The 24,739-nt window shown below is 33.5% G+C and overlaps 1 protein-coding gene across 3 annotated transcripts in view; it reads right to left on the reverse strand.

Moving 5' to 3' along the window:
• The window catches only part of PHIP (pleckstrin homology domain interacting protein), a 125,846-nt gene that overhangs the window by 72,561 nt on the left and 28,546 nt on the right, over positions 1–24,739 (reverse strand). For all 3 annotated transcript variants that reach the window (XM_032484501.1, XM_032484500.1, XM_032484499.1), the window contains exons 7-10: positions 18,687–18,847; positions 6,092–6,313; positions 5,709–5,809; positions 1,247–1,317 (exon numbers count right to left, since the gene is read on the reverse strand). In XM_032484501.1, the coding sequence (XP_032340392.1) occupies positions 1,247–1,317; positions 5,709–5,809; positions 6,092–6,313; positions 18,687–18,847 (555 nt within the window). The remainder of the gene's footprint in view (positions 1–1,246; positions 1,318–5,708; positions 5,810–6,091; positions 6,314–18,686; positions 18,848–24,739) is intronic.

The raw sequence follows: 24,739 nt of genomic DNA on the forward strand, positions 1-24,739 counted from the left end.
CATAATCACAATATATACTGAATGACAAATACTTCATTCTAAAACTACTCATATTTATCTTAAGTATTATGTATATATATGTATATATCTTAAGTATTATACATCTAATTTGAAATTAAGAAAGTTTACTAACACATAAGCTTTGACTAGGAAGACTTTTTCAGTATTTATTTTCTCTTACAAATGATTTCAGTAAGTATTATCAGTGGCAACATGCCATTTAATTCTGCTGAAATCTCTCTCTTGCCCCTTTTCCCAACTGTTAAAATCCTATCAAATTTTTAGGGCCCAACTCCTTCAGTATACACTTACAAACTTGCAATCAAATGAGCATGCTCTCTTCTGAACTCTCATTAAGACTCTGTCTTATAGCACATACGTTCGACTTTGCATTGCACTTTTCTGTATATGCAATTTACTCTCTCTTGGAAACAACACCCTCCCATAGTGTTGAAAGCAGTGCTATATATAATTGCATTCAGAGTACTCTGAAGCATATATAGTGCCTATATCTGTGTTATTACTAGAAGTAAAACTGTCTTCATGGCAGTAGCAGTGGAAATCTTAAAGTTAGAAATTAAAGATGTTTAGGTAATAGCATGGCAAAAATAGATTCATGCTGTCAGTTTGGAATCACTTATTTCAGTACTACTGCTATTCACAATTATGAAAGGAAAAGAAAAAGTAAAATTAGAAATAAATGTGAAAGTAACAGGTATGAGGAACATTAATTTGTTTCATTTTCCTATCAATTCATTTTAAATCTCCAGATCATAATTTGCTTAAAAAGATCTATTTGAATAGCCATTCAAAATGCTGCTACATAAACTCGAAACATAATTAGAATTTTAGCATTGTTATATAGCTACTTTTTAAGAGCAAATAAAAACAATCTGGAGCAAAGTAATTAATAAAGATGAACAAATATCTATCAAATTTACTTAGCTATGAATACCTACAAAATCCATGGAAATATAAAACACATTTAAAACTTTTATTCTACTAAGATAACTATTCAAAGATTTACTCTCTAATAGTCAATTCTGAAACTATTTATTCTCTCCTCCCAAAGAATGACGGTGTTAAAAGTTCAAATATTTATAAGTTAATTTATGCTTATCCCCAGCATACGCATGAGAATATGATTTATATTACAACAGGAAGAATTTTCCAAAGTTTAATGTGTTCCACTAGAAACTTTCTAATATATCTTTAAGTGGAAAATTAGGAAGAAAAAAAATCTTACCAGCACTAAAAGAAGAACAGATCATTTGAACTCCAGGCCGAGGGCGCTCAGTAAATTTTGCAGGTCTTGGACTGTAGTACAAAAAAATAGCCAATTAAAAACATCCCAAAGGGACCAGCAACACCAGAACTCAGCGGTCTTAAAAAATAATTATAGAAGGACAAAATTTAATAAGAAGCAACAGATGGCTCCCTTCCTAAAAACAAGCTCAAAATCATTACATGACATATCAGCATGATCTTGTGGAAATTCTAAATATAGATTTTGTAGGAGCTCCTGATTATACAACAATCCACACATGAAACAATTTCAGAGCAACTGTCATACCAGACATGTAGTTATCAACTACATGACAGACATGTAGTTACATTCACTTCTAATCAAATTTAGCAGGTTCTCAGTTTCATACAGTAGAACAGCAATGCACAAATACATAAGGAAACACCAGTCATTTGTTAACACGAACAAACTAGCAAAATAGGTGCTGTCTCTGTGGTGTATGTCTACCATCAATAACTAAACTTTTTCAATATTAGACATTGTTAAATAAACATCTCCCTCTCTTTACCTTCTATAAAATATGCCTTTTAAGAATCCAAAAAGTAATCTTACATCCTACTGAAAATCTGTAGACTATCTGACTCTTAAATCAACTATAATGCTCATTTAAAAGTGATCTATAGAAAATAGGTCACACTCAACATATTTACATTAACTGTATAATTGCATTATAGATTATATGTCTTATATTAACACTATTGACATTAAATGGTTAGTGTTAAAATCAACCATATTAAATAAAAATTAAATTACAGATTTTACCAATACGTTACAATATATATACAATGTACATATAATGCTCCAATACAGTGACTATATTTAAAGCTCTTCTTAATATACATTCTGACTTAGTTTTTCTCAGATTAGGGGAGATAAGTAAAAAATAATTAGAGCCTTCAACCAGAGTACACTGCCTAACTTTCACAATCCATAGCTATCGAAAACAGAATGGTTTCAGTCTTGTGATCATTTAGGGAAAAAAGTACAAAATATTTCTGATCTATCAGTTATATATTTTGAACAATAAGAATAATCTTTCTTACTGATACAGAACACAATAAAAAGTATTTGCTAAAATTTTAAAAAATAAATTTGTAAATAAATTTTTTTAAATTGACATTTATAACAATTTTTCATTATAGTCACAGGCTCTGATACAGCTGAACATAGCTGATACTGTTTAGAGAAAGACAGTTATTAAAAATTCTTAAAACCTGAATATTTGATCAGAGTAAAAATTAAACTAACTTAATTTAAGTAAATTTATCTGCAACTATAAAGGGAATTAATTAAATGCACTTCTTTCATTAATATCTTAAGGATTGTAGTGCTTCATTTTTATTAATTTTTGGCTCAATTGCTTTTAAGTGCCAAACAACCAGTTAGAACTCATAATCAGAATACACAAATAACCACATAGATTGTCATTTTAAACAAATGTTAATAATATTTTTTTAAAGAGAAAAAGTCAGATAAGCAGGTATACATAATTTATTTTCAAATGCACATTTGAGGAAAATTTCAAGACTAGGTCTCATATCCTCTGAGTTCAGTTCTCAGTTCTAACACTTAGCAGGTGTGACCTCAGACAAGTTAACATTTCTGTACCTCAGCCTCCTCATCTGTAAAATGGGGGTCAACATGTGAACATATCTGAGTCGCTGAGAGAATGAGTTCAATGTACATAAACTGCTTAGTTCTGTGCCCAGCCAGCATACCCAGTAAATTATTAGCAGTATTATTAGTATTTTCATTAGGTTCAACCAGTTGAAGATAGTCCATCAGTAAATAACTGCTATTTGGTCTAGCAGTGGTTAAGAGGAGGTCCTGACACTGTATTTCCAGTATCTGCCTCAGTTTTCTCCCCTGTCTGTCCTGAAGATAATAACTGCACCATCCTTATAGAGTTGTCATAATAATTAATGGCATAACAAACATATTGTGCTTAATACTAGGCTTGACAAACTAAGTGCTTAATAAAATTTTGTAATCATTATTACCATTTGTGTATTTCAGGATTCTAATTCTTTCCTCACATCTAATCTAAATATGCTTGGACACCTTCCTCCTACTCAGAGATCTTTTGGGCTAGCTTCTGAGTCAACCAGTCACTCAGATTACTCATCTAAGAAGCAGCATCTTTATTAGTGGGAGTTGTTACCATATACATAATCCCTGTATAAAAGTGAATTTATCAGGAGATTTGGGTTTCCAAATCAGGTTTCATTTACTGATAGAACTGATTCTTTCAATTACTGAAGACTGGGTCGCTGAAGTCACTTACCCCAAAAAATTATACAAAAGCATTACAGCGCAACAATTTTTGCCTCTGATTAGTAATTAAAGCCTATATGCCACATTTACTGGCACTTATGAACCATGTATATATAAAGAAAGGAAAATAGGTATCTCAAAGACTACATCTAAGGGAAATTACTCTTACTTTTATGCCTGATTTCAACTTCAGTTTTCATAGGACAATTATAATAACAAACAGAAAAGAGTACTACTTATAAATCACTAGAAAAAAACTTTTATGTCCAAAAATAGGAAAACCACTAAGCAAAGTATGGAATAACTCAATGGAATATAATGCAGCCATTAAAATTATTATAAATGCCTATAATAAAATGCTAAGGGAAAAAACAGCAGAAAATTACACAGTTGACCCTTGAACAACATGGGTCTGAAATGCGTGGGCCTACTTATACATAGATTATTCCCAGTAAATACATGCTACAGGACTTTAGGATCCACAGTTGGCTAAATCCACAGACGCAGAAAGTGCAGACAGGGAGGGCCAACTTGTAAAGTTACATGCAGACTGACTGCTCAGGGGCCAGCATCCCAACCCCTGCCTTGTTCAAGAGTCATTTGTATACATTTCCTTATTTATGTCTACATAAAAAAAAAATGTATATAGGAAAAAACTGTTAGGGTAGTGGGTTAATAGGTAAACATAAAGGTTCTGAAAAAAAATCATTTATATGGAATAACTCACTTCTCAAGGATCTGAATAAACTTTATTGTACTTAGCAATGTAATTCTCCAGAAACACAAAGTGAGTTTAATTCTGTAAACACACTTTTGTTCCTGTGCTGATGTGAAGCTTGCTCATCACTTTTTCTTCAAAAATAAGACAAGAATAGACAAAGGTATCACAATCAGATAGGAGGTATAACATACTCAAAGGAAAAGAACAATTAACTATTGCTACTGTCCATACATATCAGTGAAATATTTCAACTTTTATCTGAATGTCTATAGAAAGCCTTTACTATTCTAAGTATTAGAATGCAACTGCAGTGAAATCAATTTGCTTTCTCCAAAGAGCCATGCCTTTGACCACAATCCTTTTTTTCAAATGAAGTATAATTTGCTTTATTATGCTACTCAAACTGCCACAGCCCCTAATGCCCTGCCCCAGGAGGCAATCTTCAGGAATGTTCATACACGTGAAGTTTATCTAAACACTACTGTTTCAAAATAAGAGACGTATGCAAATTATTTGATAAGTAACTCAATTTGGGTTGATAATTTATAAATAGAAGTCAGAGACAATTATGGAAGTATGTATCTAATCTGAAGGACTTTCTGCCCTGAGAGCAGAGGTGGCCATGCTAACACTGGAGAATCACCGTAGGCACCACCTCCTCATTCACAGATTGTCTATGGGATAAGTACAGCACTTCTCCCCAATATTCCCACTTGAGAGGTAGCATGAAATAGCACAAAACCAGACGGCAGGGACATGTTACAGTCCCGGCTTTGCCATTTTTAAAAACTGTTTTAACTGTGGGAAGGTCATTTAGCCTTTCTTTGCCTCAAAGTCCTTAATCAAAACATAATGTGCAGCCAACTTATTTCAATAATCCAATATATTAATACAGGTGAAAGCACGAATGCTAAATGCTATTATGGGGCAGAGGTAAGGATGTATCTATCTACTTTGATGTATTTTAGCAAAATTTAATGATTCTATTTTCCTAAGTTCCCCTAGATCTAAAATAAAATCTAAAGTCTATAGAGACGATAATGTAAATAATTACAATTCTTCCAAAGAATTTGGAACTCTTAAATTATGTTTTCAGCACCAGAATGAATTACTGAGATGTAACTGCAGCACATAAAAAGAAGCAGTAGTAAGATAGGTGTATTCTGAAAGAGGAAGGGCTAGGGAAAAAGATAAAAAAGAAATCAATATGTTAACATGAGAAAACTGTCTTCAAAGCAAGAAAACAAAAAGGAAAGCATAAAAATGAAGGGATTAGTGAAGAGCCAAAATTAATTTGTTATTTACTCAAAGCAAAAAAGTATAATTATTCCTATTGTTGACTACTTTATACTTTTGCAATTTCAACCCTTAAACACATTTATTCCATAAAATAAAAGAGCAACTAACTTTATTTTAAGGGTTCCAGCATCCCACAGCCAAAAACAAATAGTGCCATCTGCCCCAGTAGAAGACAGGTATCTCTTTGAGCCACTGCACAATGGTGAGAACTGAAAAACAAAACAAAAAAATTTTTTACAAGAGTGACACAATCCAAATAATAAACCAATTTTTACACTACAAATAGCAACCAACAATAATGGTTAGAGAATACTCAGAAGTGATGAAGGTCATGGTTACCATGTTATTTAAAGTTCATACATTTATAAAGAAAAGAGAAATATTCCTTTCTTTGTTTTAGTTTGCTTTATACAATAGATTACAAAAGTGACTTCTTAAAATTTACTTTAAACTATAACCAAATAGGATTTTGCAGGGATTAAAATGATTACCTGTAGTGATGTTATAGATGCACTGTGGCCCTGAAGAACAGCTAAAGGTGCACATGTTCGAAGACACCAGACTCGGATCATTTTATCACAACTTCCAGCTGCTATCATGGTATTCTCATAGTTTACAGCCATGTCTGATATTTCAGCAGCATGTCCTCTTAAAGTAGCTAACAATCTCCCATCATCTGTTGCCCAGATTTTCACAAGACAGTCATCAGAACCCTTAAAATTAAAATAGACATTAACAAAATTAACTATAAATTTTAATTCAAATTCTTAATACAGATACAGAAATCTTATCTGTTATATCCACATCTCAACAATTATATTTTTAGGTACTAAGAAGTGTTAAATACATGTGTTAGGAATTTTCCCCTACATGAGGCTTTTATTTTGTTAAATTATTCACTTATAAAGAATACTCATATGCCCACCATCTAACAGGAAAAGTAGAATATTGGCAATGACTTTCATCTACCCATGGTCTACCCACCACCCATGGTAGCCTCTACCTGGTATCTTGTGAAAGAACTTGTACTTCTAAAGTAACAAAACTATAACTGCAAAATGAATGTACTATACAATAGTGACTAATCCTATCTATGATAATATGAAAGTGAAAGGATGATTATTTGGGGGCTTTCTCTCCTAAGAAGCCAAAATCCGTAATACATAATGAGTTTCCCATTACTGACCTTCAGCTAAATACATTATATATAAAAATCACCCAATGTTGGTTGTAAGAAAAAAGTTAATTTTATCTACATGAAGTCAATAAAAGTACATAAATTACTTGTTTACTCTGCTGCAGCAGCATAAGCTCAGGAAGAAAATGTGAAGAACACAGGTTCCTATGAATACCTGTATTTACAAATAAACATTTCAATTTCACTCAGCCAAAGTAGAGATAAGAACTTCTAGGCTTTATTTGTATTTTATTTTTGTTTTCCTCTGTGGCTCGAAGTTCACCAACCTCTCCCTATTTCCCCCTAATTTTTATTATTAAAAATTTTAAATACATAAAAAAGTACAGAGTATTATCATTAACCACATATATCCATTCCCCAATATACAATATTTATTAAAAGATTTCAAAGATTGTAGGTCACAATTCTTTACAATCTTCCAATCTAATTCATTAAAAAATATACACACATACACAAATTTATCTGACATTAGAAAGTACTTATAGGATCTACAAAAACAAATGATATAGACAAGTATCTGCTTCATACTGGTAATAGATAAGACATATAAATGATCACACGCAGTATTAACAAAACATGTTCAATGCTTTACCCTAAACCAGACTCTGCCAACACTACCCAGAGCATTCTCAATTAACTATAAAACCAGTTTTTCTGACTGACCTTTGAAGCAAGTTAAATGTGTTACCAACCACTGAAGATTAGTAATAAAACTTAACTTTGGTGAATTATTTACATTAAAATCTGGTATTCCCATCATGTTCACTTAATCTCGGGCTCCTTATCTATAAAATAAGGAGGTTAAATTGGATGATCTCCTAGGTTCCCTTTGAAAACCCAGTGATTCATGCATTCATTTATCCATCTGCCTTGTGATTAAATATGTACCAAACACTGGAGATTCAGGGATGAGGTACAAAGACAAATTCCTGTCCTTATAAAGCAAGGCAGAAGACTATAAATGCAATAACATGTCCTAAGTGCTATACTGTGAATCAGTAGAGATCCAAAAGGACAGTAATCTGTCTTTCCTCAAATACGGAGAGCCACAATCTGGAAAGGAATCCAGCAGCAGTGATGCTTGGATGGTCTTCTGCTGGAGAGGCACCGCAGTGTAAGAGAACAGACCCTAGGGATCAAACGTCTGCATTCACGACCTGGTGAGACCACTTTCTAGATGTTTGACCTCAGAAAAGTGATTTATGATTGCTTTGCCTCATTTTTCTTATCTATACCTACCTTGTAGGGTTTATTGCAAAGACTAAATGAGTAAATGAAGGTGGACTGCCTTGTACACAGTAAAAGCTATCTTTATGGACTATCTACTGCTGCTGCTTTTGTTTGTGGCAGTACACTATTCTTATTTCAATAATATTCTTATTTAAAAAAAAACAAATATTGCATATAGCAACCAAAGAGAAAAGTATGACAAAAGGCATGAAAATGTGAGGAGTTCAGGAAACTGCAAGTAGTCTGCAAGCTAAGTGAGAGCGTGAGGTGAAGGCAAGAGGATAAAGTCAGGGAAAACCTGTGAAGGACTTTCTATGGAAAACTGAGGAATATGGTACGATCACTAAGGTGATCAAGTCAGTAATTATCATGATCAGATTTATGTTTTCCAAAGACCATCCTGGCAGCGGTATGAATTGAGCTAGAAAGTAGGAGACCAGTTGAAAGTTGTTACAATAGTACAGGCAGGGGAGAACGTGTGATAGAACTGAGCTTATTACAGAAGAGAAGGATCAGAAGACATGGCTACAACAGGTGCTTGGGGAATAAGAGGGATGAGGATCACATCACTGCCATCTGGAGGAAATGAAGGAGCTGTAGGAGACTGACTTCCATACGGCTGCTCTACAAAACCACCCTGCACACAGAAATGCACTAGGTATTTGCTAAACAAAAACAAAAACAAAAAGAGGCTTTAAAACATTTATTCAACTTTCAATTTCTCTAAATTCCACAATTAAGTCAATTTATTAACTTTATTTGCTTATCCTGTAAAAACTAAGGCAATATTTGGCTCTGACCTACATTTCTAACAAAAATTAAATTTTATGTATGCTAATACAGGCAGAAGATATAAAAAGAGTGAAAATTATGTCACCTCCTTATTTCTTATGTATCTGAATAAGAGTCTGCTTTATATTCTACTATAGAAAGCAGTTCACACATTTTCCATGTTAACAAACAATAAAAAAAAAACCAAAAAAAACATCTTTTTGACCAAAATGCCAGCTTTAAATGAAAAGGACAGGGGCAACCTGTTATCTAAAATCAAATTCCAGCGACTTTTCACCAATTAATATTGAACAAAAAGTCTGACTATGTTCCTATTGAGTTTATTAAGTTCATCAACTTAATATTGCTTCGTAATTCTGCTCTATTTAGACAAGTGCTTAAAAAAAAACCCCACAAAATTGAAAAAAAACCAAATCACTATATACAATTCCTCCTGAGTGTGTATTATCCCAATTAACCTTTCTTTTCTTCCATTAACTTGCAGGGGAGAAATTTTTCATCGTACTTCACTAACCTCTTCCATGACCTACAGAATAGTGTACTATTCCCATCCTTACACCCCTGCTCCCCAGAACTCCTGGCAGAATTTCAAACAGAACTCTAAAGCATCCTTTGGCAGTTTATATCTCATGAATCATTACTTGTGATCATTAATTTATATTTATGGAAATGTGAAACTATGTATAATCTGACAAATTCAACTAAGCTCTTTCAAAATGACAATCAGAAATGCAAATACACATAAATAATTGCTTGAAAAGGACTGCAGACAAGAAGAAAAATCAAATTTACTGAGAAAACATTTTTAAAAGTACCATGTGTTTCAGTTGAATGTGGAAGGATGGATTAAAAATTTTAGAAAGCATAGTTTCATCAAAGACCAAAATATAGAGCAGAATTTGAACAGATGAATCTTTCTTTCCACAAGCCTACCTCAAATGTTAGTAAGGTCAACAATAAACTAAAGAGTAAAACATAGTCTTTCAATCAAAATGTTAAGAGAGTTATGAACATTAAAACAAAAGCAATGTTATTTAAATGGTGAAAGGAAAGAGATCAACAACACAGGGGCTGGCCCTGGGCTAGGAGGAATACAAACGCTTCTAAGTCTTATGAAGGAAGAAGAGGTGTAATGGAGATAGCAATTTTAAAGCAAGCAGGACAGAAATTAGATGATTCTAACTTTAGGAAGTAAGACAAATACCTGAGGATTATTTCCTAAAAGTGGAGAAGGGGTGAAACAAAAGTAACAGAAAAAAAGTGAGGAAAGTTTGAAAATGTGGTAGAATAAGAGCAGTAAGAAAAGGGAAAAACCTGAAAGCAACAGTGAACTTCCTGCTAAAATTAGCATGATTTTAGAAAAACCTCAACTGTCAGGTTTTTTCAGCAAAGTTCCAATGCCCAGGAGAAAACAAAATATTCATTTATTTTTCAATAACATCAAAATGTTGCTGCTAGGACTGGGGATTTGGCAAGATGAGAAAAATTTAGAGTACAAAGTATAAGGGGGAAATTTAGAAAAAAAATTAAGCTACAAAGGTTTTATCTGACAAAGATTATAGAGGGTATGAAAAGTTCGTTAAAGAGTTTGAATTTAACCTGGTGAAGAACCTACTGAAGAATTTCAAGCAGACGAAACATAGTCACCATAATATTTTAGCAACAGTAAGTTTAAAGGAATCCATGAGCTAGGTGAGAAATGAAGATGCTTTTTGGAATTCATTTTTCAATCAAATTATAATAAGCTAGTGTTTGATGCCAAGCAAATATAAGATAGCAGTGGATCACTTAGCAGTGGATAGCAGTGTAACAAAAACAGTATGTAACTTAGCTTACATAAATCCTCAAACAAAATAAAAGGTGATATACCAAACTTACAGTGCTTTCTTTTAAATGTCAAGACATCTTGTTAACGCAAAGATTGCTAAGAAAGCTTAAAGAGTACCTTATCTCTATCCTGAAAAATCAGTGTAGATACTATTTGTGAAAAGACTTGATAAAGAAAGAGTGGAACTTAAAATTTAGATTAGATTTGCCTAACCATAAGAATTTAAAGTACCCTATAAATATTCTTTTTCCCCCAGCCATACCTAAAACCACATACACAAAATGATAAAGCCACATGCCTTTAAAACTATCAACATGCTCTGCAGCTTAGGACAGAGGAAGGAAACTGAATCAGACATTTACTCTGGAATTATGTTTATTTTTTTACAAAACTTTTAAGTAGACTATGAAGATGGTGGCCCCTTTCCTTCTAGTATACAACTGGATCTCTTAAACACAGCAGGTAATTCATATTTTTTTGTCTATCCAAAAGAAGTTCTTATTTTGAAAATCCTTCTTGGAAACTACAAAGTTTCTTTAAAATAAAAAGTCTGGGAGTCAAAATTCAGATAAATAAAAACAAATGCTGACATTCTCCATAGGGAAAGCCCAGTCAATCAATGTCTAGCACACATCTGCTTTTGGTATTCTGGTAAAGGAAAGTTACTTCCAAAGGTTTCTGTGACATGGCTTTCTACTTCGTCATACATCTGAGTATTAAAATTCTCCTTAAAATCTATAAAAAATATCCTACCTACTGATACGAAAACTATGAGTCAGCTTCAGATACAAAGCCTTCAATCGTGTAAAAACTAAACGAGAATCTGAAGTCAAATTTAAAGTTTCTGGAAGGCAAGGTTTAAAGGGCTTAAGTGAACTATTTATGTATACGTGTATTCATGTATTTATTTATTTAAACTAAAAGCTAGAAGATTAGCGGTGACAACTATGTGACCTATTCAATGATGAAGAAAAGTACAAGATGGAGCAGTAAATGACAAGAATGGCTGACTTCTGCAAGCAGAAAACTGCACACATCTGGCAACAGTACAGCAGGGTGATTCTGCTCAGATGATCTTAAAACTAAAAAGCAGATCTATAAACTTTTCTCTGCTAAAAGAGAAGCATCAACTGTACAGACCAACCAAAGATTACTAGTTTGACATGAAGAGAAATTATGTGATTTCTACTTACAGTATTTTGGCAATTTCACATCCCTTGGCAGAATCAACAAAGAGAATTCCTAATTTCTACCGCTACTGCTACCGAGCTTATGAGTCAGACTCAACCTCTTGATGTCATTGGAACAAACAAAATTAAATGTTAAAAACATCATGTATCTGTTCATGCACATTACAATGTCATTTTCTTTTCAAGCTAAAAAGTAACCTATTCCCCAGGCAGCTAACAATTCTTGTAATTTAAATTTAGTTCAATGTTTTTTTTTCAAGAAGAGGCCACTGATTTTCTTTCTTACCAATCTATCTAGGACCTTTTTTCATTTCCCTTACAAATTACCCTAAACTTCAGGGTCAACTGTTTTAACACATGCCAAATTTTCTCACTCCCTGTCCACCTAAATCACCAATGACTAACCTTCTATCAATGTAATCATCACTTGTTATGCTGCCTCCCAGATGCCAAGTACCATTATGGAAAAGAAGATAAGCACACTACATCTGCAGTGCTGCAAATTCATAACTCCTCTGTTTCTTTGAGAGGCTAAGGCTCCCAAATAAATAGCAATCCATTTTTCCCACGTATTCATCATCTCTCTTCCCCTATTACCCAGGGTTTATCACTCACTTCTAGAACCCAGTCCCATTCCCTAACCTAGACTCTTATCAGACAAAATATTCCACATCGAAAAACAGAATCTGTTCATTGTGAACCTAATTATTTAGCTTTCTAAATAGCCCAAATAAACTGCTCTTTATATATCCCATCTTCATCTATTTATTCATTTATCTATCCTAAGACCACTGTACATCAATTATCTCCTCATATTACTGCTCTTCTAGTTCCTTCTCTTGAGCTAGTTTTTCAAAATTTATCTTCCTATAAATTACTATACTCTTGAACTCTCCCTTCTATTACTACCAAACTTACTGAATATACAGTATCAACCCTACACTACCTCCCATGTACTTTTAAAAAGTATTTTTGAATTTCAAGTTTACAGACGTTTCAAGAACCGTACCAATGTCTTCCATCACTCAGATTCACCAACTATTAACAACTCACTGTATTTGCTCCATCACCACTTTTTCCCTTTCTCTCCATATAACACACACAGACACAGATACACATACTAGCATTAGTCTTATCTGCACCATTTAAGAGTAGCCTGAAGACTTGATGTCCCATTCCTTCTAAATATCCCAATGTATTTCCCTATAACAAGGACACACATTTATGTAAGTAGGGAAATCATCCAATCCACAGACCCCATTCAAATTTTGTCAAGTATCCTGACAATGTTCCTTTTTTATTTTTGGCATATTTTTTATTTTTTATTTTTATTTTTGGGATCCCAGAGATCCCAAACAGTTAAATTTTAGTTATTGTCACTTCAGCCTCTTCAATCTGGAGTATTTCCTCAGGCTTTCTCTGTGTTTCATGTCTTCAGAAGTCTATAAAGAATACAGACCTTACATTCTATAGGATGACCATGAACCTAAATCTCTCTAACGTTTATTCATGACCAGACCCAGACTATACTGTCTTGGTAGGAATCCCACAGACACGATGCTGTGCTTTTCTCAGTGCACCACTTCAGAGGATACACAATGTCAACCCATCCCACCACTAGTGAAGTAAATAACTTTGTCATGTTAGTGTTTCCAATGTTTCTCCCCTCTCAAGTTGCAAATTTCCCCCTTTTGAGTAATTAAATTAGTGTCTTGTGAGAACATACTCAAGACTATGCTAAGATCTTCAAATCAGTATCTACCAGTCTTAGTCTCCATCGATGACACACAAATGAATCAACCACCACTATGACAGTTGCCAAGCCATCATTCTTTCTACAATTATCAGTTGGCATTCTACTGTAAATAACAGTTTTCCCTTCTCTCTCACTTATTTATTTACTTAGTTACATCAGTATAGACTCATGGATTCCTACTGTAGTCAGTAATCATAAACAACTCAGTCAAGGTCCCATCTGTCCTCATGGAACTTATTAGTACAAAAAAATATATATATATCATAAGACCCAAATTTTAAAAATAAGAATTCCAGACAGTGATAGATATTGCAAGAAAAATACAGTAAGGTAATGTGATAGACAATAGCGGAATACGAGGAAGGAAGGTCATCAGAAAAGAGTCTCTAAGAAAGCAGTGTTTGCTTGACCGGAGCTGCTAAAAAGAGACTCAGTTACAGGAGTATTTTGGAGAGGACAATACCAGGCAAAGGGAGTAACTAGTAAAAGACTCTAAACCATAAATGGGCTTTGCAAGTCTGAAACACAGAAAAGCACAGTAGAAGGCAATATGTCTTAGTTATTTTTGTATGTATCTCCCTGAACAGAAGTTTCTTACAAGAAAGGACATTATTCATTTTTGTATCTCTAACTAACGGGTTGATTCATTCATCTTTTGTTGTATGCCTACTGTATGCACCAGATACTCTGTAAGGCACTACAGATCTAAAAGGGTTTAAGAAAAAGGCTTTTTTGTTAAAGAAGCTCACAAGTTAATAGAGACAGATCTCTGAACAAATTCATTGCAACACTGAAGGAAAAACAACACTATAAAAGTATAAAGTTCAGTGGTAGTACTCCACATTCAGAAAATAGCCTTTTCTTTAAGTTGTCAAGTTTTTTGAAAGATTAATCTATATTGTCTTTTCAGTTTTTCAATTCCCAATCCACCTTTAGTGCACTGCAACCTCACTCCCATCCCTAAAACTGAAACATGTTTTCTTAAGGTCATTTAATGGCCTTGCCAAATCCAAAAGATGTCCTTCAGTTCAAGTTTTACTCTAGGTTTCCATCTTTCATGAAATACTAATCCTTTGGATTTTAAGACACCACTTCTTTTTAAATATTTCTCTGGCCTCTCAGGCAGCTAGCTCTTTCTCAGTCTTAATTACTGACTCCTCTCCTTTTCTTCAGTCTGCTTTAAAAGATGAAGTTCTAGCCTTCTTATGTTACATACATATCAAGTAAAATAATCAATTTCCATATTCAATGATTTCCAAGTTGAATCTTCTAGCCTAGATCTCTCTTCTGAGCTCCCATCGCCTGTTGAGCAATTCTATTTGGCAATCTAAGAAGTATCTCAAATTCTACGTGTCCCAACCTTCTACTCACTCTTCTAAAGCCATCATTTCTGCTCCACTGCCTTCAGGAAAGAAATCCCTTCATACATCACAAAAGAATCTTGATGATCTTGTCCCCCAAAAACATCTCTAACCCTTAATAATGGTCCATATTGATTCCAATAATATACAATTGCAGTTACATTCTCCCACTTTGTAAATGCCTTTCTGTAAGTCTGCAATATCCTGTTCAACTCAGTTGAAGTGTCACTTCTCTAGTAAGTTTCTCTTACTATCTCCTACACACACTGAACTAGGTACCTCTCCCCTATGACACCTCAGCATCTTGTGCTTCTCCTATCAAGCTTCTTATCATATTGCATCAATATTGTGTTGACTATCTGTGAACTCTCCAGGGACAGATACTTTGTCATCTCTATATCCTAAGCATTTAAAATGGTATCTGACTCCTAAAAGACTAAGGCTCATTAAAGGAATGCGTAAACTCATAAGCTTTATTATAAATTATTGAATTTATGCAAATAGTTTATGCTCTTTTGCCAAAATTTGGAGAGATATATTTTGTTTCTTAAAAAGTTGGGAAAATCTTTTTATATGGTCTTCAACACACTCTTTTATTATGAGTGAATGGCTTACTCCTGAGAGAATTCATTAATTCTGCTTTTCTCTAGTAAATATTATTTGAGGCAATTGATTCTGAAACCATGTAAAAAAAATTTAAGAGAGAAGTAGGGTGAATTATGCTACCTCCCACTCTGGGTTCTTCTCATTATACTACTGGAAGGGGAAGCATCCATTATTAAAATATTCTAGTACAAAATATTGGTTAATTTTCCTAATATAGAATTTCACTTATCAATTACAAGGATTTCAGTTTAAATCTTGTATGGCATTTATATATAGGATTTTAAATAGGTAAGAAATTAAACGGATAAAACTTATTTCAATCTAGCTATAAAATTAAAAGCAGGAGGTAAAACTTAATGGCTGCTTCCTATATATCTTGTTCTATGCTGATTACATGCATTATTCCATGTAATCCCACAAAAATCCTGTCCGGTTGGTATTATTATTATTGTTGTTGTTGTTGTTGTTGTTGTTGTTATTATTATTATCATCATCTTTTTCCCTCCCTCTTTTTTTTAAGAGATGAGAAAACTGGAGATTAGAAGGGTAAAGTAATCTTTCATAAATAACACTGTTAGGAAGTAGTAGAGCTGTGAGTGGAACTAAGAGCCCCTAATGCCAAAACTGACACTCTGAACCACAGTGCTATACTGCCTCTTGCTGTGCCTACTCAGAAGAGACTCAAGTCCCTTGGAATAAGCTTTCAAATATATCTACACTAGAACCTAGTAATAAATGTGCAAGGTCTTAAGATACCATATACATAAAAAGGAAATACTGAGTGGCCCATTACTGAATTGTTACTCTAGTTAATAACAACAGTGTGCTGCTCTCTCACAGGACTCTTTCATTGGTCAATCATAATCTTCTATCCTAAAGCCTTACCCTATCATTTTTTAAGACTGGTTTTCAAAGCATTAGTTAGTAACTAGTGTGTTCCCAGTGGAATGAAGTTATGTAACAGTGAGCACATGTGTACCCTAACTCCACTTGAGGTGATAATCATACAAGGAAGCTTTAAATAATAGTGATCTCATATCTTTGCATTTCTTATCACAAGGTAACGTTTTGGAATCTGTAACTGCAAATCACCAGTAAAAAATTACAAAGAGACTATAAGTTTGGTACAAGTAGCAAATTATATCACATACATAAGACATCAACATTTTTAGACTCTTGATAAGACCATATAAAATACTACTGTGATAATTTTCCTCCCTTTATCTTCAACTAAAGGAAAATAATCAAAAAGCAGCTTCCTCTTCACACATCATTCCTGTTCCCCAAATCAAATGCTCTTAAAAGCAGGAACTAAATGCCCAGAACCGGGGCTGTAATTTCTCTTTGCACAGGGCCAAATGGTAACGCTACAGACTCCGCACAGCTATCCAGCCTCTGCTGCTGCAGCGCAGAGCGAGCAGGGGCCCAAGCAAGCAGCTGAGAGTGTCTGCAGTCTGAGTAAAACTGCACGTACAAAAGCAGGTGCAGACTGGATTTGCCCCACGGGTAGTGGTTTGTTAACCCCTAGTTCAGAGGGCTCTTCAGCTCTGCGTCTATTACCCGACTAAACTCATGAGACAGCAACAGCCCATTATCTCACCGCATTTTCCCTCAGAAAGTTGTAGGACACTGTATGTCTAATTCAGATCAAAACACACACTAACTTCATAAAGTATAACAAACAAATACTTAATATCCCTATCATTTTCCAAAAAAGAATTCACAAAAGGTACTTAACTAACATGAAAAATTAAGTATGAAGTTACGTATGTTTTATAATCTCAGTGCAATAATATAACCTTATACTCACCAAAATGAAGTATAAACACAATGTAATGCTTCTTTGTCATTCTTTCAGTTTATTACTATTTTTGAAAGAATTATTTTAAGCATTAGAAATGTCAAATTTACTTTCTGTTTTTAGGGCTAAATTTAAATATTAATATATTGAACTCAAATAGGCTAAAAGTAATTTCCATTACTGTTTGAGAGCAAATTACTGCTGTAGGTATATCAAGGACTTCAGCGAATATGGGGATACCTGTTCCTCACCCTAAAAATAATAACCTGTCAGAAAAATTTTAAAATTTCACTTCTATTGTGCTTCACAGAGAACAGTAGAGGTAAAAGAGAAGGTGAAAGGGAGAATATTAATGTAGAAAACGATTTGCAAATGCCTGAAGTGGATTCCAGAACCAGGGAAAAGATATGTATGAAGTCCTTTCCCACATCCTGCTGTTTAGCTGTTTTACAGATGACTGTGTATATGGGTAAGGGAGAGAAAGTAGATAGAAATAAATCTCCGTTTACAAGCATAAATTTACTTAAAAGAGAAATCTATAATTGTTGTGACTGTATAAAATTCACAGCTGCTCTCTTCAGACACAAAGATAGACTTCCTATCTTTAAATTCCATTTCCCATTTAAAAATTGGGAACCCTGTGAATGAGTGCATACCTTCAGCCCACAGGGTAGTATTTAGTTATAAGTACAACCATAACAGGGTAATAAGTATTACTCTTAGTGGATATAATGGTTGAGGTACCTAAAAATAAACAGAAATATTTCCAAAAGTAATTTTCTCACTTAAAGTTAAAAAGCTCTGCTTTTCTCCATTCAGCAAGTTAAAAGAAACAGTAACAAACCCAAAGAGACTCAACACATGAGATACATTGAAGAATGAGGTGCTAAGGATAAAAAGTAATAAGCAGAAATACATTACATACACCTGGAATTTTTTCTATCACTATTTTAAGAGAAACTTCTCAGACTCTTCTAAGTCTGCTTAATATACTTTGGGTGAAACGTCCATGGTTTAGAATTAAAACTATTGTATGACATTTTACAAAATGTCAAACTGCATTATTTGATATAATGCTGGAAATTACACTTACCCATGATGTAGGACCATAATACAACTGTAACAAGGCCACAACATGTCTTTCAAGAATGTTCCAAACTTTAAGTCCAACTGTAAGTGAAACTTTCTATTATAGTAAGCTTAATTACCTGAATTTCTAGTTTTCCATTAAAAGGAAAACAAAGATTTTATTTCCAGTTCAACTATAAGCAATGTTTCTCCAATTTCATTTCTGAATTAAGATAATACTTTAAAAACTACTTACAGTAAATATCCGTCTGCCCGTTCGATCAAAAGTTACACAGTACACAGACGACAAATGTCCAAGAATTCTTTTATGCATTTTCATGTGCTGATACACTGCAGTTGGAACAAGTCGCTCAAGTCTGTATTTCCCATTCAGCTTTCTTGAAAACAAGGTATCCGCTACCAAGAAAAGAGGGGAAGGAAATAAGTATAATTCAGAAAATTAATTTTCTTTATTATCTTTTAAGAATTCACATATTTCAATTTCTCATATGTTGGTAAAAATAGAGATGCTTTTTAATGTATATGGCTCCTAGTTAAAAAGTCTTCAAAACAGTCAATATAAGAGCCCATTATTTCACTTGAAATAAGTTAAGTCATATACTGTCATCCTCATTTTATAAGCAAGTAAATTCAGTTAAATGACCTGTCTAAAGTCACAAAGTAAAGCATGAAGCAAGGATTAAAACAGACTTCTTTACTCTCTGGCTAGTGCTCTTTAAAAACCAAAATCACTTTATATGACATTATGTCTTTAAAAGGCCTCTATGACATAGCTTTTCTTACAAAAGCAGTTAAAACTGAATCCAGTGATTTTTACTTTTCATCAACCAGCAATTCTTGAACATTCTAAATATGACATATTGAGTAATGTTTTTAAAACCTCTGCAAGAAATGGAGACAGAGGAATAATCTGTTGCATTATTTATAAAAAAAAAAAATTAACTGAGGGTCTTGCCCAAGACCTGTGTAATGACTCCTTTTCTAGAACCTGTAAGTTCTTTTTCACCTCATCCATTTTAACCATCAAGATATAACCGAAATTTGTCTTCTGTTCCAAAGCCTGATGTGCTGACTCCAGCCCAAAATGTTCTTTTCCCTCTAAATTACCTCTGTACTTACTTTCTATACTGATAATTATAGACAGAGAGGGTGCTCAATGAATAAATGCTGACTGATCTGCAGGCACAGTATTCACCTATAGATTATCTTTTAATATAAGGCTTTTTTTTCCTGACTGTGACTGCCACCTACATTGGATAGTTAGCATTACAGGTTTTCACTTAAGTTTTGTCCCACAGAAAATTAAATACATGTATAAAGTACTACATAACCCAGGTTTAGAGCCTAAAATTATGCCCTAAAATTGGTAAAATACAAACACCTCAGGTGTATTGTAAAGAATCTCAGTACTTATTATTTTATTCACATATAATAAATGTTTGGCTTACACTACATTTGCAAACAAAAAAGAAATTCTTGGGAACTGGTGAGGAGACAGAAGAATATTTTGCAGGTTCTAAAGCAATAGTATGTCAAGCAGTAACTACATTATGCTTATATGTTCTTTTACTACATCAATCATTTTATATTATATTTGGAGTAAAGATCACACAAAAACACAAGTCATCAACTGTCCTGCCAAACGAGAACTCACATGATCTTACCCAAACACTAAGAATCAATGACATTTCAGACTTATTGTCTGTTCTAAAAGAAAATAAGTGATGGCATACAACACAAACGTTGACAGTGCTGTATAACCAAGACGTGGTTTAATTCTCTCCATCCAAAATTTACAAAATTCTCAAAATGTCAAATTTGATTAAAATATTTAACACTGTTCAGATATAAAAACACTGTTGGAGATAATCACAATATCAAAACTATTATTTTAATGACGATCAAGCATTTTTATATATGTCATAATTTTTAACGATGAATTTGTTATAAAGACTATTTATAATTCAGAGTTGATAAAGCAAAAAATACTTCCCTTAAGAGAAAGTTACTACTCTCTTAAACAGTTTTTAGTGAATCTTTACCTAAACTGGGATGAAATTTTTATTTTCATTTTGAGAGTCAATTGATAAAAATATCCCATTCAAAAAGTTACTTTAAAGTCAACATTTCAAGTAAATCTTTCCAGAAACAACACTAAGTAAAACATATTACAGTTAAAACTATATTCCACGCTACCCTATGTTATGCTTAGCTACCAATTAAGTACTGAATAGCGATACTATGACTGCATCCTAAGTGAGAAGGTACCTAGCAGAGTCCCTGCCCTCAACCAATTTACAAACTTGTACAACAGAACTAAAAGGTATCACATACACAGAAAACAGTATGTAGAGTTCCCAATTAATAAGCTGGTGGTTCAAACTTGATACAGGGAGTTAGAGAAAAAAATACAAGTATGGTTCATAGTTAAAGTTCAACTGAGGAGGTTGAATTTGATGACGTCCTGACCAGATCAAACAGGTAGAGAATTTTTATAAAGGTAGAGAGGAGGCTGTTGTAGGACTCTCATTCAGTGAACTCACATTTTCTTTCACTATACCATTTGCGTAATGTCCTATCTTCCCTACCAGATCTCAGAAACCTTAAGGACAGAAATTCTGTCTTATTCATGTTTCCTACAACTGAGTGTAGAGCCTTTTAAATAAAAAAGTATATAAATGAATCTTAGGTAATAATAAGAAACACAAGATGGTTCAATTAAATTTATAGTTTTATGAAGGAAAAGGCAAATGGCAATCATTCACTTTCTAAAGAAATTGTTAATAGACTAATTGGATTTCTGAGTAAAAAGGAAATGTCTCTTAGATTATAGGAACTCTTTAAATTTTATTAAACCAGAACATCAATTTTTAAAATGAGCATGGTTAAACAGATATAAGAGGTCACAAAGGAGTAAGTTCTTTATATGACATTATTATAGTTTTAACCTTAAATCAAGTGGCATATATGACTTTGGTTTAAAAGTACATCTATTTTCGTAAGAGTGATGGGGAATACTCTTAAATTAAGCCTGCCAAAGCAAATCTCTATCTTCTTCACTTGGCAAATTCTTTCTTACTCTCCAGGGCCTGTTAAAATGTCACCTCCTCCAGTAAGTCAGTAGCACATTTTAAATGCAACCTAACTGTTGCCCTATAATATCACTCCTCTGTTCAAAATTGTAACGTTCTTCATTTCATCCAGAATAAACACCAAATTCCTTATACATCAGCCTACCAAGACCCTGCATAATCTTATCTCCCATTACCTCTCTGACCTTACCTGTTACTTCTCGCTGTTTACCTGGTCTGCTTCAGTCATTCTTATCTCCCTCATTCTTCCAACACATCAGGTATGTACCTAACTTGGGGGTCTTTGCATTGGCTGTTCCTTCTGGCCAGAATACTTTCCCCACACATGGCTAGTTCCTTGACTTCCTTCAGGTCTTTCCTCAGATATCTGTCACCTTCTCAATGAAGCTTAACCTGATCAGCCCCCTGAAAATTATATCCTATCCCCTGCCATCACTCATAACTCCTGATCCTCCTCTATGTAGCTTAGTATTTGTTCTGTTTCCATGACCTACCACCTTTTATTGGCTAATCACGTTCACTGTTTATTTCCTGCCTCCCTCAAGTATAACATAATAAGCTCATATGGGCAGGACTTCTCATCTGTTTTGCTCTTTGGTTAGCCTAAAAGCTGACAATGGCTGGCACTCGGTAGATGATAAATACATATTTGGTGGATTTAATAAATTAATTAAACATCAATAAAACAATTAGGTTGAGAAATAAAACAAAAATGAATTTCTTCATTGGACAGATTTTAGATTCAAAATATCTCTAAACAGTTCATTCCAACTGTCCTGCTAAATGTATTTCATTTGGAGAGAAAGGAATAAGTAAAAATATTTACTCAATTTTCTGAGTGAACAGACCAGTAAAGTGAAATGAAACTTCCAGAAATCACTGTCATCCATTTGAAATACCAGTCTCTTTCAAGTATTAAGAGAGAAAAAGAGCAAAATAGTGAAAAGTGTCATTTGCAGCAAATCATTTCGAACAGTCTTTGAAACAGTCTACGTGCACAAGTCTACAGAACTAATTACTAGAGATAAAAGACCAACAATTTCTTAAAGTTAGATATAACTACTTATATAACTAGATATATCTAACTAGTAGGGTCTTAACTATTGTTTCTGTGGGTACAGTCTAGATAACAAAATGAGAAATAAAATTTCCCCAAAAGTCACTTTTTCCTAGCTCACACCAAGTCATTTTTCAAGAACTGATTTCTTTTATCATAATACTAATGCATACTCAATGCAGAAAGTAAGAACATAAATGAAGAAAAGGTTTTACATAATTCTATCACCTAAAGCAATGACATAAGATTTTGCAAAAGCTTCCCTCATAAGCAGCATTTTAACAGCTATGATATATTCCTTAATGAAATAAAAGCTAGGCTTTAAGTCTGACAGACTTGTGTTTAAACTTGACTCTGGAGATTTTAAGCAAGGTATGCTCTCTCAACTTCAATTTCTCAAGTTATACTTCCAGAAACAACTTCCACCAAATACTTGGTTTTCCTATTAAGCTGTTCTGTGACATCTCACAATTTCACAAATTTTACACTGCCAATTCTATCAGTACGTTTCTTTTATAACTTTTTCTACTGCTTTAATATGAAGGGTCCTCCTGCCAGCCAAAAGTACAATAAATACCCATTTACATCTCCATTTACTTTCCTGTGGTTTAAATTCACTTAACTTCTTAATATATTTTGAGTTTTAGTACACATTATTGGGTGAGTCTCTAAAGATATTTTTTTTCCAAGGTATTTTTTTTCCCTAAAATAATCAACCATTTGTTCCAATCTTTTCATTAACTAATCCTTCTCTATTCCATTAAATTGTCTTATATGTATTTCTGTGCTAGGCCGCTGATGGCATGTCTATGTATATTGCCAGTACCAAAATTTTAAATTTATAATTAATGATGTTTTAATATTTATCTGGTTATTCTCCTTCATGACGTATCCTTTCAAAAATGACTTATTCTTGATTTATTATTATCTAATTTGAAGATGACTGAAAAGTTTTAAATAATTAATTCACTGGAAATCTAAGTTTAATTTCATTCACTTATAAACAACTGACATCTGTCTATCCAGGAACATGGTACTTTAGTCCTATAGCTGGGCCCAAGTTTTCAATGCAGATGATTTTAGAAAAAGATAAACATAAGCAAATTGATATCAGTTTTTCTCATTATACAAATCTTTACTGCCTGAACTAAGTTCATGGGAAATCTGTATACAAATCTATACCATCTGAATCAAGTTTCATGGGGAAAAAAAATCAGTAGATGCCAGAAAAAAAGCATTTGCAATAACCTTAGTGACTATATTCTGGAGGACATCAGAAAAATACATGATAAAATCTCTACAAATAAGAACTGAATCATAAATACCATCACCTCCCTCCAAAAGGTTTTCTCCTTCTGCTAAGTACTTTTTTCCATTTTTTTAAATTGAAGTATTATTGTTATACAATATTATGTAAGTTACAGGTGTACAATATAGTGATTCACAATTTTTAAAGGTTATACTCCATTTATAGCTATTATAAAATATTGGCTATATTCCCCATGCTGTACAAAACATCCTTGTAGCTTATTTTATACAGAAGTTTGTACTTTTTAATCCCCTACTTCTATGCTGCCCCTTCCCCTCTCCTCTCCCTACTGGTAACCACTAGTTTATTCTCTGTATTTATGAGTCTGCTTCTTTTTTGTTATATTCACTGGTTTGTGGTAGTTTTTTAGATTCCACATATAAGTGATATCATACGGTATTTGTCTTTCTCTGCCTGACTTATTTCACTTAGCATAATACCCTCCAAGACCATCCTGCTAAGTACTTTAAAAAATGGACAAGGCAAGGACACATGGTACAACTGCAATGAATTGTCCAAGATCAAAATTAGCTAGTTAAAAAGACGAATTGGAAAAAATTTAAATTACTATGAATTAACAACAATGCAGAAGTTTGGTTTTTTGTTGCTGTTATTTTAACTTTTATGAACAACATAGTATGCTATACTATGTCTACTCCAGTGTAGGAAAGATGTTCCTCCTTAACAGTCAGAATTGGAGGGCCTAGAACTAGTGCTTACAACTTCTGCCAGATCATGAAAGCAGAGCCTTGTTGGCAGTGTAATGAATGCAAGGAGCAGCATGTGGCTACAGATTCCAAAACCTGGAGAGCTAATTTTTTGTGGCAGTA

This window comes from Camelus ferus, chromosome 8 (genome assembly GCF_009834535.1).
Source record: "Camelus ferus isolate YT-003-E chromosome 8, BCGSAC_Cfer_1.0, whole genome shotgun sequence".
Lineage (NCBI taxonomy): Eukaryota > Metazoa > Chordata > Mammalia > Artiodactyla > Camelidae > Camelus > Camelus ferus.